This window comes from Ranitomeya variabilis, chromosome 1 (assembly GCF_051348905.1).
Source record: "Ranitomeya variabilis isolate aRanVar5 chromosome 1, aRanVar5.hap1, whole genome shotgun sequence".
Lineage (NCBI taxonomy): Eukaryota > Metazoa > Chordata > Amphibia > Anura > Dendrobatidae > Ranitomeya > Ranitomeya variabilis.
The window spans coordinates 827,919,584-827,935,586 of NC_135232.1; the positions used below are offsets into that span (position 1 = coordinate 827,919,584).

The 16,003-nt window shown below is 40.9% G+C and overlaps 1 protein-coding gene across 1 annotated transcript in view; it reads right to left on the reverse strand.

Annotated features, from left to right (window-relative positions):
• DNAH6 (dynein axonemal heavy chain 6) overlaps window positions 1-16,003 on the reverse strand; it is a 717,942-nt gene that overhangs the window by 28,124 nt on the left and 673,815 nt on the right. Inside the window, exon 73 of the mRNA XM_077275462.1 lies at window positions 9,439-9,624. Within this exon, the coding sequence (XP_077131577.1) occupies window positions 9,439-9,624 (186 nt within the window). The remainder of the gene's footprint in view (window positions 1-9,438; window positions 9,625-16,003) is intronic.

Consider the following 16,003-nt stretch of genomic DNA (forward strand, 5'->3'; position numbering starts at 1 on the left):
CCTAGAATATAACTAATGCACACTCTTGGTTTGGGTTTGGGTAGGCACTAGTGATGAGCGAGTATACTCATTACTCGAGATTTCCCGAGCATGCTCGGGTGGTCTCCGAGTATTTCGGCGTGCTCGGAGATTTAGTTTTTACAGACACAGCTGCATGGTTTGCGGCTGCTAGAGAGCTTAAATACATGTGGGGATTGCCTGTTTGTTAGGCAATTCCCACGTGTATTCAAGCTGTCTAGCAGCCGCAAATCATGCAGCTGTGTCTGTAAAAACTAAATCTCCGAGCACGCTGAAATACTCGGAGACCACCCCGGCATGCTCGAGAAATCTCGAGTAACAAGTATACTCGCTCATTACTAGTAGGCACTAATGGCTGAGCTTCATGGAAACCAGATGTGCACCATGAAATATAAAAGCTCTCAATGAAAGAGAATGGCAACTAATAGAAAATACCAGGCAATTGCAAAATTACTTACTTTCATACTGTCTGACAAAATAAATTTAATAACATGAGAATACATCTTTAAGGCTATGTTCCTACAATTAGTTTCTCCTGAGTTTTTGATGTTGCAGATTATCTGCAGCAGTCCTGCTTCTACAACTGAATCCAGAGGTTTCTGCTATGCATATCTGTTCTGAACCCCCTCACAGTGATTGGTGGGCCGCTGTTCTTGTAGATATAAAGCAGCCAGTTGTCAAGCAGTGAGAGTAGATGAGGGGGGAACTCCCCTTATAAATCATGGCCCTGATTTATGAAGGTTTTTTCCACCAGTTTTCTGGTATAAAAGACTTCCTAATGTTGCAACATTTTTACACAGCTCAGAAGTTGCCATGGCTAAACCCGCCCATATAATTCATCATAATTTACTCAATTTTATCGGCATACATTTTGCCACAAATTTAACATGTCTGGTAATGACGCCCACCAGTTGTAAGGTACATCTAATTTATTAAGTGGAAAGAGTCAAAACACAAGTCTTAAGGAGTCAAGCCCTATATGTTAAGGGTATTCTATGATTGCTCCTAATTGCCAAAAGGCACATTTTTTAATCGACCACTTTGGCTAACAGGAGAGCAGATCTGAACCTCCCCTTACATAGGTTTGTCTGATGGCAGATCCACTTTAAAATTGCTGCACAATGCTGCATTTTGTTTCCAAATATTTAGACACAAGAGAAATCTATGTAACCATATTGCAATTTGACAGAGAATATTATTCTAAGCAGCTTAAAATGGTGTTTGGGGATTTCATAAATCTCACTAAAATAACAATATTTGGGAATCTATTAAAATAATGTTTCTGAGTGTTGACCTTGTCAACAATATCTGCAGGAAGGCAGCCTGGGTTGAACATTTGTCTACCTACATTCTGATGGTACAAGCTTGTTCCTGGAATAAATATAAGGAATATGTGCTTAAGAAACTTCAAAGGGGTATTACAACTTTTAAATTAGTAGGGGTTGACTGTGGAGAGGGTTCAGCAATGTCTCTATCAGTCTGATAGATTTTGAATTGAGCAGTACACATGCTCGATCACTGCTCCACTCAAACTTCTCTTTGCTGCAGTCTTCTAGCTCGAGGGAACAAGTGACCAAGGTAGGACCTCTAACGATATGTAGGAGTACCAGTGGTCAGATCCCCATTAATCTAACATTTATGAGTAAGTGACAACATATTTAGTGCGCTTGTATTTTAGAATGATTAATAAAATTCAGCCCTGATTAGAGATTGGCGAACCCGAACAGTAAAGTTTGTCTGTGTTACTGTTCGGAGTCAGCTCTCTGAACACTGCATGGTTGTTGCGCTGTCATGTGCATGACAGCACGGCAAACACTGGTTCTGATCAGCAGTAAAATCATTACCGCCGGTCAGACAGCGGCAGTTTCCACGCTGTAAAATGACAGCATGAGCCCGCAGCTGTGATCAGAGGTATAAAGTTTACCTCCAGTCACTGGCATGGGCTGATGGAACTACTGCTCCTATCAGTCTACATCTGCTACCGCTAAGCTAACAGTGAGAGCAGGAGCGGCTGATGGGAGCATTCATCAGAGGGCGCCTGTGCGCTAAATAACTAATTATAGAAAAAAACGGTGTGGGTTCCCCTGAATTTTTGATAACCAGCCAAGCAAAACTGACAGCTGCGGGCTGCAACCCTCAGCTGTCAGCGTTAGCAAGGCTGGTTATCAAGAATAGAGGGGTCCCCACGCTGTTTTTTTAATTATTTAAACAAATAATTTTAAAATGTCGTAGGGTCCCCCTCATTTTTGACAACCAGTCTTGGCAAAGAAAACAGCTGGGGGCTGGTATTCCCAGGCAGGTAAGGGGCCATGTATATTGGCCTGCCACAGCCTAAAAAGAGCGGCCTGCAGCTGCCCAGAAAAGGCACATCTATTAGATGCACCAATTTTGGTATTTTGCCAGGCTCTTTCCACTTGCCCTGTAGCGGTGGCAAGTAGGGTTCATATTTGTAGGGTGGATATCAAATTTGTATTGTCTGGTGAAATCAAGCCCACAGCTTAGTAATGGAGAGGTGCCTATAAGTTACCCATCCATTACTAATCCTATAGTTATATTTTAAATAAACACACAGCAAGAATAAAGTCTTATATTTGAAATAAAAACAAAACACACTTTTCCTTTTTTTTATTTAAAAATAACACAGTTATACTCATCTAACACCCATTCCATTGAATCCCTTGTCTCCTGTAATAGAGCAAAAATAAAAAGCAATAATATCCCTCACTTGTCCGTCATTCTGTCCTACACTATAATCCATGTCTGGTTATAAATACACTTCTCAAAAAATAAAGGGAACACTTAACCCCTTTCTGCCATTGGATGTACTATTCCGTCCATGTGGGGTGGGCCTTACTTCCCAAAGACGGAATAGTACGTCTAGAGCGATCAGTCGCGCTCACGGGGGGAGCGCGGCCGATCGCGGCCGGGTGTCAGCTGACTATTGCAGCTGACATCCGGCACTATGTGCCAGGAGCGGTCACGGACCGCCCCCGGCACATTAACCCCCAGCACACTGCGACCAAACATGATCGCAGTGTTCCGGCGGTACAGGGAAGCATCGAGCAGGGAGGGGGCTCCCTGCATGCTTCCCTGAGACCCCCAGAGGAACGCGATGTGATCGCGTTGCTGCGAGGGTCTCTGACCTCCTCCTCACTGCAGGCCCGGATCCAAAATGGCCACAGGGCTACATCCGGGTCCTGCAGGGAGGTGGCTTCACAGTGCCTGCTCAGAGCAGGCGCCGGGAAGCCTCCTTGCTGTGCATGTCAGATCGCTGATCTGACACAGTGCACAGCAAAGTGTCAGATCAGCGATCTGTCACTTTACTGTGATGTCCCCTCCTGGGGCAAAGTAAAAAAGTAAAAAAAAAAATTTTACATGTGTGGAAAAAAAATAAATCCTAAATAAATAAAAAAAAATATATATATTGTTCCAATAAATACATTCCTTTATCTAAATAAAAGAAAACAAACAATAAAAGTACACATATTTAGTATCGCCGCGTCTGTAACGACCCGACCTATAAAACTGTCCCACTAGTAAACCCCTTCAGTGAACACCGTTAAAAAAAAAAAAAAAACAAGGCAAAAAACAACGCTTTATTATCATATTGCTGAACAAAAAGTGGAATAACACACGATCAAAAAGACGGATATAAATAACCATGGTACCGCTGAAAACGACATCTTGTCCCGCAAATAATGAGCCACCATACAGCATCATCAGAGAAAAAATATAAAAGTTATAGTCCTCAGAATAAAGCGATGCAAAAATAATTATTTTTTCTATAAAATAGTTTTTATAGTATAAAAGCGCCAAAACATAAAAAATATATAAATGAGGTATCGCTGTAATCGTACTGATGCGAAGAATAAAAACTGCTTCATCCATTTTACCAAACGCGGAACGGTATAAACGCCCCCCCCAAAAGAAATTCATAAATAGCTGGTTTTTGGTCATTCTGCCTCACAAAAATCGGAAAAAAAAGCGATCAAAAAATGTCACGTGCCCGAAAATGTTACCAATAATAACGTCAACTCGTCCCGCAAAAAACAAGACCTCACATGACTCTGTGGACCAAAATATGGAAAAATTATAGCTTTCAAAATGTGGTAACGCAAAAAAATATTTTTTGCAATAAAAAACGTCTTTTAGTGTGTGACGGCTGCCAATCATAAAAATCCGCTAAAAAACCCACAATAAAACTAAATCAAACCCCCTTCATCACCCCTTAGTTAGGGAAAAATAAAAATAATGCATTTATTTCCATTTTCCCATTAGGGTTAGGGCTAGGGTTAGGGTTAGGGCTAGGGTTAGGGCTAGGGTTAGGGTTGGGGCTAGGGTTAGGGCTACAGTTAGGGTTGGGGCTAAAGTTAGGGTTGGGGCTAAAGTTAGGGTTAGGATTACATTTTTATGTTGGGAATAGGGTTAGGGGTGTGACAGGGTTAGGGGTGTGGTTAGGGTTACCGTTGAGATTAGGGTTAGGGGTGTGTTTGGATTAAGGTTTCAGTTATAATTGGGGGGTTTCCACTGTTTAGGCACATCAGGGGCTCTCCAAACGCGACACGGCGTCCGAGCTCAATTCCAGCCAATTCTGCGTTGAAAAAGTAAAACAGTGGTCCTTCCCTTCTGAGCTCTCCCGTGTGCCCAAACAGGGGTTTACCCCAACATATGGGGTATCAGCATACTTAGGACACATTGGACAACAACTTTTGGGGTCCAATTTCTCCTGTTACCCTTGGAAAAATACAAAACTGGGGGCTAAAAAATAATTTTTGTGGAAAATATTTTTTATTTTATTTTCACGGCTCTGCGTTATAAACTGCAGTGAAACACCTGGGGGTTCAAAGTTCTCACAACACATCTAGATAAGTTCCTTGGGGGGTCTAGTTTCCAATATGGGGATCACTTGTGGGGGGTTTCAACTGTTTAGTTACACCAGGGGCTCTGTGAATGCAACCTCACGCCTACAGACCAATCCATCTAAGTCTGCATTCCAAATGGCGCTCCTTCCCTTCCGAGCTCTGCCATGCACCCAAACGGTGGTTCTCCCCCACATATTGGGTATCAGCGTACTCAGGACAAATTGAACAACAACTTTTGGGGTTCAATTTCAACTGTTACCCTTGGAAAAATACAAAACTGGGGGCTAAAAAATAATTTTTGAGGAAAAAAAAGGATTTTTTATTTTCACGGTTCTGCGTTATAAACTGTAGTGAAACTCTTGGGGGTTCAAAGTTCTCACAACACATCTAGATAAGTTCCGAGAGGGGTCTAGTTTCCAATATGGGGTCACTTGTGAGGGATTTCTACTGTTTAGGTACATTAGGGGCTCTGCAAACGCACTGTGATGCCTGCAGACCATTCCATCTAAGTCTGCATTCAAAATGGCGCTCCTTCCCTTCCTAGCTCTCCCATGCGCCCAAACGGTGGTTCTCCCCACATATGGGGTATCAACTTACTCAGGACAAATTGGACAACAACTTTTGGGGTCCAATTTCTCCTGTTACCCTTTAGGAAAATACAAAACTGGGGGCTAAAAAATAATTTTTGTGGGAATTTTTTTTCTTTATTTTTACGGCTCTACATTATAAACTTCTGTGAAGCACTTGGTGGGTCAAAGTGCTCACTACACATCTAGATAAGTTCCTTAGGGGGTCTACTTTCCAAAATGGTGTCACTTGTGGGGGGTTTCAATTTTTAGGCACATCAGGGGCTCTCCAAACGCAACATGGCATCCCATCTCAATTCCAGTCAATATTGCATTGAAAAGTCAAATGGCGCTCCTTCCCTTCCTAGCTCTCCCTTGCGCCCAAACCGTGGTTTACCCCCACATATGGGGTATCAGCGTACTCAGGACAAATTGTACAACAACTTTTGTGGTCCAATTTCTTCTCTTACCCTTGGGAAAATAAAATATTGGGGGCGAAAAAATCATTTTTGTGAAAAATATTATTTTTTATTTTTACGGCTCTGCATTATAAACTTCTGTGAAGCACTTGGTTGGTCAAAGTGCTCACCACACATCTAGATACGTTCCTTAGGGGGTCTACTTTCCAAAATGGTGTCACTTGTGGGGGGTTTCAATTTTTAGGCACATCAGGGGCTCTCCAAACGCAACATGGCGTCCCATCTCAATTCCAGTCAATATTGCATTGAAAAGTCAAATGGCGCTCCTTCCCTTTCGAGCTCTGCCATGCACCCAAACAGTGGTTTACCCCCACATGTGGGGTATCGGCATACTCAGTACAAATTGTACAACAACTTTTGGGGTCCATTTTCTCCTGTTACCCTTGGTAAAATAAAACAAATTGGAGCTTAAGTAAATTTTTTGTGAAAAAAAGTTAAATGTTCTTTTTTTTTTTAAACATTCCAAAAATTCCTGTGAAACACCTGAAGGGTTAATAAACTTCTTGAATGTGGTTTTGAGCACCTTGAGTGGTGCAGTTTTTAGAATGGTGTCACACTTGGTTATTTTTTATCATATAGACCCATCAAAATGACTTCAAATGTGATGTGGTCCCTAAAAAAAAATGGTGTTGTAAAAATGAGAAATTGCTGGTCAACTTTTAACCCTTATAACTCCCTAACAAAAAAAAAATTTGGTTCCAAAATTGTGCTGATGTAAAGTAGACATGTGGGAAATGTTACTTATTAAGTATTTTGTGTGACATATCTCTGTGATTTAAGAGCATACAAATTCAAAGTTGGAAAATTGCGAAATTTTCAAAATTTTTGTCAAATTTCCTTTTTTTTTCACAAATAAACGCAGGTAATATCAAAGAAATTTTACCACTATCATGAAGCCCATTATGTCATGAGAAAACAGTGTCAGAATCACCGGGATTCATTGAAGCATTCCAGAGTTATAACCTCATAAAAGGACAGTGGTCAGAATTGTAAAAATTGGCCCGGTCATTAACGTGCAAGCCACCCTTGGGGTAAAGGGGTTAAACAAAGAATATAACTCCAAGTAAATCAAACTTCTGTGAAATAAAACTGTCCACTTAGGAAGCAACACTGTTTGACAATCAATTTCGCATGCTGTTGTGCAAATGGAATAGAAAACAGATGGAAATTATTGGCAATTATCAAGACACACTAAATAAAAGAGTGGTTCTGCAGGTGGGGACCACAGACCATATCTCAGTACCAGTGCTTTCTGGCTGATGTTTTGGTCACTTTTGAATGTTAGCTGTGCTTTCACACTCGTGGTAGCATGAGACTGACTCTACAACCCACACAAGTGGCTCAGGTAGTGCAGCTCATCCGGGATGGCACATCAATGCAAGCTGTGGCAAGAAGGTTTGCTGTGTCTGTCAGCGTAGTGTCCAGAGGCTGGAGGCGCTACCAGGAGACAGGCCAGTACACCAGATGTGGAGGGGGCCGTAGGAGTGCCACAACCCAGCAGCAGGACCGCTACCTCAGCCTTTGTGCAAGGAGGAACAGGAGGAGCACTGCCAGAACCCTGCAAAATGACCTCCAGCAGGCCACAAATGTGCATGTATCTGCACAAACGGTTAGAAACCGCCTCCATGCTGATGGTCTGAGTGCCCGACGTTCACAGATGGGGGTTGTGCTCACAGCCCAACACCTTGCAGGACGCATGGCATTTGCCACAGAACACAAGGATTGGCAATTTCACCACTGGCACCCTGTGCTCTTCACAGATGAAAGCAGGTTCGCACTGAGCACATGTGACAGACGTGACAGAGTCTGTCGATGCCATGGAGAGCAATCTGCTGCCTGCAACATCCTTCAACATGACCGGTTTGGCAGTAGGTCAGTAATGGTGTGGGGTGGCATTTCTTTGGAGGGCCGCACAGCCCCCCATGTGCTCACCAGAGGTAGCCTGACTGCCATTAGGTACCGAGATGAGATCCTCAGACCCCTTGTGAGACCATATGCTGGTGCGGTTAGCCCTGGGTTCCTCCTAATGCAGGACAATGCCAGACCTCATGTGGCTGGAGTGTGTCAGCAGGTCCTGCAAGATGAAGGCATTGAAGCTATGGATTGGCCTTCCCGTTCCCCACACCTGAATCCGATTGAACACATCTGGGACATCATGTCTCACACCATGCACCGTCACGTTGCACCAGAGACTGTCCAGGAGTTGGCTGATGATGCTTTAGTCCAGGTCTGGGAGGAGATCCCTCAGGAGACCATCCGCCGCCTCATCAGAAGCATGCCCAGGTGTTGTAGGGAGGTCATACAGGCACGTGGAGGCCACACACACTACTGAGCATCATTTCCTTGTCTTGAGGCATTTCCACTGAAGTTGGGTCAGCCTGTAACTTCATTTTCCACTTTGATTTTGAGCATGATTCCAACTCCAGACCTCCGTGGGATATTAGTTGTGATTTACGTTGATAATTTTTAGGTTTTATTGTTCTCAACACATTCCACTATGTAATGAATAAAGATTTACAACTGGAATATTTCATTCAGTGATATCTAGTATGTGGGATTTTAGTGTTCCCTTAATTTTTTTGAGCAGTGTAGTTTTCAACCCGGACAGTGCCAAGATGCGACCATCCAGGCTGAGAATCACTGATGAATGAGCTGCTGCGAGTGCAGTATCAGTGAGCAGCGGTGACCTCATCAAGGTTACCGCAAGTCACTGACGCTGAGTTCCCAGCTAGGCCAATGAACTGCGGTGACCTACCTGCAGTGAGATCAAACCTAGCACAGTGAGAAAAAGTATCATGGTGCAGAGGTTAGTTCACCGCAGTTCACCGGGAAACTTTCGCTGGAGTTAATTTGAACTGCGGTGAACTCGTCTCTGCACTGTGAGACTTTCTCATGAGACATTTTGCCTGGCTGGTTATCAAAAATACAGGTGAACCCACGCTGTTTTTTTTTTTTAAATATTTATTTAGAATGCAGGCTCCGGCTGATGAATACTCCCATCAGCCACTGCCTTCTCTCACTGTTATTAGCGGCAGCAGGCTTCAGCTGATAGGAGCAGTAGTCCCATCGGCTGACAACAGTGACCGGAGGTAAATTTTATACCTTCGATCACAGCTGCGGGCTCCTGCTGAAATTTGACAGTGTGGGAACCGCGGGTTTCTGACCGGCGATAATGATTTTACCGGCAATCAGAAGCAGTGTTTATCGCGCTGTCATGCACCTTACAGCGTGGCAAACACTGGATGCTCGGGCTCCTCATTCAAGTGAATGGGGTCCGGCTTCGGGTATAGGACCCAAACTTTTTTTTAACTGGTCGGCCGAACCCGCCGGACCCAAACATCCAGGGGACTGCCAATCTCTAGTCCTGATTAAAAATACTATCTGATTTCAGAATTATGCAGAACATCCTAAACACAAGTTTTCTTGTATTATTCAGTTTTGGGTTCCTATAGATCACCTAGGAAATAAACAAAAAGTGTTGAGAACAACTGTGTAAAAATTTCTGGTACTCACATCAATAAATGATGTCCTCAGAAGCAGATCTTTGACCCACGATCCTAAGGGTTTCAGGGATGGATAAGCAGCATCAGCCCACAGTGTAGGAACCTGATTATTCAGGAAGCTTTTGTATATTCTCTCCATTTCCTCTGACATAACCACAAATCCAGCGATAGCTTTATTAAGGGTCTCTAGAGAATTCTGCAGGATGAAATAAATAGGAATATTAACATGGATTCCTTGGTAAGTTAAAAACACATTATATTAATCATATGTTTGAGATTCAAGCATGAGGGTCCTTTTAGGCATTTCAGTTGTTAAATGTGTAACACATTCAGATACCTAAATCCTGATTATCACTACTCCTCTTACCAAACAAGTTATGTCAGAAGGAAAAAAAGGGTGATGTCAGGAGACAGAAAGAATGTGCATGTTGAATTTTAACCCCATCAAAAATATACATTCTCAGCTAAGCTAAATGTGCCTGTATATATGGGTGGAGGGAGTCAGTAGAGATACAGTGGCTGTTAGAAATCTGTTGGCCAAAAAACTAGATTTTCCACACAGATTATAAAAAAATAGCAATACGTATAATTTAGGTCCATTTTATAAACCAAAATAAAAACTAGCAGGTATCTCCTGCACCCAGAGTTTTACATGTCCATTAAATGATGAACCCAGTCTTAAGAAGTAACTAATTTTTGTCAGAATTATTAATTAATTATTATTTATTTTTATATAGTGCTAACATATTCCGCAGCGCTTTACACACATTATCATCACTCACAATCTAAATTCTCTATCAGTATGGCTGCTTTCACACATCAGGCAAATTTTGAAAAAAAAAGGATCCGGTAAAAGTTGCCGCCGGATTTTTTTCTCATAGACTTGTATTAGCGCTGGATTGCGCTGGATGGCCTCACGTTTCATCCGTTTTTTGCCGGATCCGTCAAAAATTCGTTTTCCAGCAGCCGGAGAAAATGGACGTAGGAACGTTTCTTGTGTCTGTCGAAAAAACGCACAGAGACGGATCCGGCGAAAAAAACGGATCCATCGCATCAGTTTTTCACAATTTCAGAGTTTTCTTCAATATTCGCCGGATTGTGCCTGACGACAAAAAAATAATGTGTGAAAGCAGAATATGCCTTTGGAATGTGGGAGGAAACCGGAGTACCCGGAGGAAACCCACGCAAACACGGGGAGAACATACAAACTCCTTGCAGATGTTGTCCTTGGTGGGATTTGAACCCAGGACTCCAGCGCTGCAGTGCTAACCACTGAGCCACCTTGCTGCCCCATTCATGAACCTTTGCAAAATTATGAATTTTTGTTATATACTTCATTATCTATCACTAAAAATCCCTTAAATCAGGTTGCTTTTTTTACATTTGACTCCTCTGCCACATTTGATATATCTTCTTTACTAAATGATCAGAAAGACCAAACATCTGGTTTTAAGCTGGAAAATTCAAATCTGGCATGCGTCACTTTATATACTAATAACTGTGGAATACCTTTATGTATCCCCTTGATTCTCAGAATGTTTTTTCCATGACACACTGTACTTTACATAATAGTAACTTTTTTCAAAGTGAATAAAAACTGCACTTTTCCTGTGTCTACCCTGAAAACACAGCCATGCCACACAAAATTGTTAATCACTGACATTTATCATATGTGTACTTTATTTTACTTTAATTTTCTATACCTTCATTTATTTGTTTTGGGATATCAGTTTCCCGTTCCTGAGTCCGTCCTGTCTGAATTTGTACCTGTACCCGAGTCCGCCTTGTCTGAACCTGCCAATTGGTTCTGCCCAAACTCTGAGCTTGTCCTCCGTTCCTGAATCCGCTTCGTCTGAACTAGCTCCAATATCCGTTGTGGCCATGATCTTGTTTCAGCCCTACCAGCTAGTCCGAGTGTATACATTCATCCCTGTCCCTTTGAGTTCAGCTGCTGTGGTTCCGAGGTCTGTTCTGGAGTGGTAGTTGGTGACCACCTGCAGCTCAAGTCTAACCATGCCATCAGGGGTTCTAGCAAGGAACCAGGTGGTTGCTTAGTTACACCCCTCCAGGTTTTCTCGGTCTGTTATGCACTGGGTCCACACCCACCACTGTAACAATATACAGCCTTTTCAGTCCAATAGCTCACCATAATGCACAATTCTACCATCTTTGGAGGTACTAGTGGGCCCACTTACTTTTTGGCCTCTGTATTACATTCATGTTATGTCCCTGCCCCTGACCTACCCTGCCACCTTCTCGGCCCCCTACACACACAAATTTCACTATGTAAAAAAAAAAAATGCACTGCCTATAGTATTTAAAAAAATTGTTGTATAAGTTTGTTAGCGCCTCAGGAGCTTCATATGATATAAAACAAAGTGGAATTAATATATTTAAAAAAATGTTTCCATTAAAAATGTACTTTTAGCTAAATTTTTTAATTTTCAAAAAAGTAAAAGTCGAAAAATATAGCCCACAATTTTCTTTGAAATTTGTTTTGATTATAGAAATACCTTTCATGTGCTTGTACACTACGGTTTGGGCACACGGCATAGCTTAAGAATGCTTTCCTATTGCCATAATGCATTTACAGAGCCCCTGAGGTATTGGTGTAGAGAAAACTCCCAATAAGTGAAACAATTTTTAGAATCTAAAACCCTTAAGGAACTTATGAAGTGGAATAGTGGCTATTTTGACCCCAAAAGTGTCTCCAAGAAATTAATGTGTAGCACATGGCAAAAAAATTTTCTATGTTGATGTGGTATGAGTCCGATATTAACTTTATAACTTGGGATAAGTTGATAATAAAAGGAACTTGAACTGGTATAGTTTTATTTATTTTCCTATGTTTCTACATTTAAAATAGTTTGTAAAAAAATATATGTATTTTTGGGTCGCCAAATTCTGGGAGACATAATCTACTTACTGTCCAGTTAATGAATCTCTATGAGAGCTTATTTTTGCAGGCTGAGTCTTAGCTTTAATTTGAACACTTTAAGGCAGATGAGTCTGTTGGTCACTTTCTTTCCATCTTTTGTGAGACATGGTGACATACAAAATAGCGATTCTGTTATTGTTTTTTCTAATGGTGCTCACTGGGCAGCATAAAAAGTGTCTTCATTTTATAGCTTTGATTGTTACTAATAGGCTGATACCAAATATGTATTGTTTACTTAGCTTTTATTACTTTTTTTTACAATAAAATTCATTAAAAAATATTGCTTATATGTGTTGTCATATTGTAGGAGCCATAACTGAGGGCTTATTTTTTGTGTGATAAATTGTACTATTTATTGGTCTTCTTATGGAGTTCATAAGACTTGATAGTATTGTATCCAATTTCTTTAAATTATATGATAAAAAAAAATGTAAATCTAGCGTTGTTTTTTTTTCAGTTTTTTTTATGGTGTTTACAGGGTTTGAAAAATCGCATACTCAACTTTTAGTTTAAATATCTGGGGCTGGTTCATGACCTTAACAGCAATTCTGGTCTTATTTTAAAGCCAAGAATCTAAGTTTTAAAATGAGTCCTTAATCACATCTATACGTTTTTGACTACTGAGTTGCCAGCCTGTATAGAACAATAAAACAATACAAAAATAGCAGACTGATACGTAAATAGGATTACATTCAATTATATACAGTAGATGTAATGATGCAATACTTTTTAAAGGGTGCCTACTGTATGTGGAAGGACTGGACTCATCTGTACTCAAGTGAAACAAATAAACATAAGATAAAGTTGATCAATTGGGTCCCTTACAATTAGTTGTTTTCTTGGTAGCAGTGCATGTTGAAATGATGATAGGTTTATGGTTCAGGTCCACTTCCACTTTCCACCAGGATCTACATAGTAGTCTATTCATATCCGGCCCCGTTATTCAACAATCCAATAGAGCTTTACATTATTGTAATTATTGGTTAGTAAAATTATCCAAGGCTTCTGTTTCTCAGCTGTCCAGTTATCAGAATACCTACACTGCTTAGGCCTCATTCAGAAGTCCGTATTTCACGTACGTGTTCTGTCTGTGATTTTTATGGATAGAACATGTAATCATTATAATCTATGGGATTCTTCACATGTCTGAGCTTCTTTGCAGACTGTGTTTGTGAAAAGATCATGGAGACGGACATTTTTTTTTGTATCAGCGTATCGGATGATATGTACCAATGCAAGTCAATAGGTTCATGAAAGTGTGGGAACTTTTCAGAATATTTTCCCAGGCTCGAGTTCATATGAGTTCATCCAGCAGAGGGCGCATCACCGAGACTCGAGGTAACTACAGTACATTCCCCTGCATTCCATTCATTCACCAAGTTTTACAATCAGGAGCACAGCTGCATTAGCAGAGCTCCTGGGTGTAAAATGATTTAACCCCTTTAGATGGATTTACAGCGTGGGACAAGACTGTAACGACGGAAGGTATGGAATATTGTTGTTTGGTTTTTTTACTTTATTTCAGGTGACAAGGGTCTTCAGGTGGATTAAGAGTATAATGAAATATTACAACACCATGTGTCTTTATTTCATTAAAATACTTTTTAATAATGTGTGTGTTTTATTAACCATTTCATACTATTGGACTAATAATGGATAGATGTCATAATTGATGCCTCTCCATTATTAACCTGGCTTAATGTCACAATAGCAAGGAGACATTAACCCTTCATTACCACATATCCCACCGCTACAGGGGAGTGGGAAGAGAGAGGCTAAGTGCCAGAATAGGCGCATCTTACAGATGTGCCTTTTCTGGGGTGACTGGGGGCAGGTGTTTTTAGCCAGGGGGGGCAATAACCATGGACCCTCTCTAGGCTATTAATAGCTGCCCTCAGTCACTGGCTTTCCCACTCTGGCGGAGAAAATTGCGCGGGAGCCCACGCCAATTTTTTCCAGGATTTAACCCTTTAATTTAATAGCTAGAGCCCCAAAATTTTACACAAAGACACTTCTTACATTAGTAAAGAGGAATATGTAATAAAATAAGGGACATGCGATGGTTTACTGTACGTAAACCATGTCTCATATCCTGTCGGGTTAGTGAAGTAGATAGGAAAAGCCGGCAATTGAATTACCGGCTTTTCTGCTATCTAGCGCTGAATTAAATATAAATATATATATATATATATATATATGTGTGTCTCACTGACATATATATATATATATATATATATATATATATATATATATATATATATATATAGACTGTATGTATGTTTTTAAGAATATTTGAGCCGATGGGTCCATGATATGCCCATTTTGCAAGCCTGCGAGAAAAAAATCGCATTACGGAAGCCATACGGATGCCATACGGATGACATACGGATAAATTTGTGCATAAAAATCGCATCCTCGCATTGATACGGAACAGTGTTTTGGGACAATTACTGCATATTACGGCCGTAAAAAACGGATCGTATTTACTTACGCCTAGTGTGGCGCCGTCCTTAGAGGAGAAGCTTTGTAATTCATTGATTTATTTATGAATACGTGAAAATTGGATGATAAAAGCTAACACACTGACCAAACACGGATGAAACTCAAATCCAAAAAACTTATGATGCTTGCACCATTTTTTTGCATATGTGAAAAAACATCTGAATGAGGCCTTAGGACATATACAGTACAGACCAGAAGTTTGGACACACCTTCTCATTTAAAGATTTTTCTGTATTTTCATAACTATGAAAATTGTACATTCACACTGAAGGCATTAAAACTATGAATTAACACATGTGGAATTATATATTTAACAAAAAAGTGTGAAACAACTGAAATTATGTCTTATATTCTAGGTTCTTCAAAGTAGCCACCTTTTGCTTTGATGACTGCTTTGCACACTCTTGGCATTCTCTTGATGAGCTTCAGGTTTAATAAGTGGAATTTCTTGCCTTTTAAATGGGGTTGGGACCATCAGTTGTGTTGTGCAGAAGTCTGGTGGATACACAGCTGATAGTCCTACTGAATAGACTGTTAGAATTTGTATTATAGGAAGAAAATAGCGGCTAATTAAAGAAAAAGGAGTGGCCATCATTATTTTAAGAAATGAAGGTCAGTCAGTCCGAAAAATTGGGAAAACTTTGAAAGTGTCCCCAAGTGCAGTGGCAAAAACCATCAAGCGCTACAAAGAAACTGGCTCACATGAGGACCGCCCCAGGAAAGGAAGACCAAGAGTCACCTCTAATCTGAGCTGCTGTTAACCTGGGATTTCTGTTAACTTATCCTCAGAAGCAGAGACCAGGTCAATTGTTGTGAACTCTGTTTTTGGGCTCCCTCTAGTGGTCACAAGCGGTACTGTGTAGTGTTGTCTCTCTGCAGGTTGGCAGCATCAGCTGGTTCATTATCCTTGGTTGGTTTCCTATTTAGTTCACCTGGATACTCAGTTCCTTGCCTGCTCTCAATGTATTCAGTGCTCTTCAGATTCCTTGTGACTACCTTGCTCCCAGTCTCTCCAAGACAAGCTAAGTTTTTGTTTGATCATTTTTTGATTATCAGCATTTATTATGTTTTTAGTCCAGCTCGCTAAAATGTGATTTCCTCGCTTGGTGGTTGCTCTAGGGGACTGAGTTTCTTC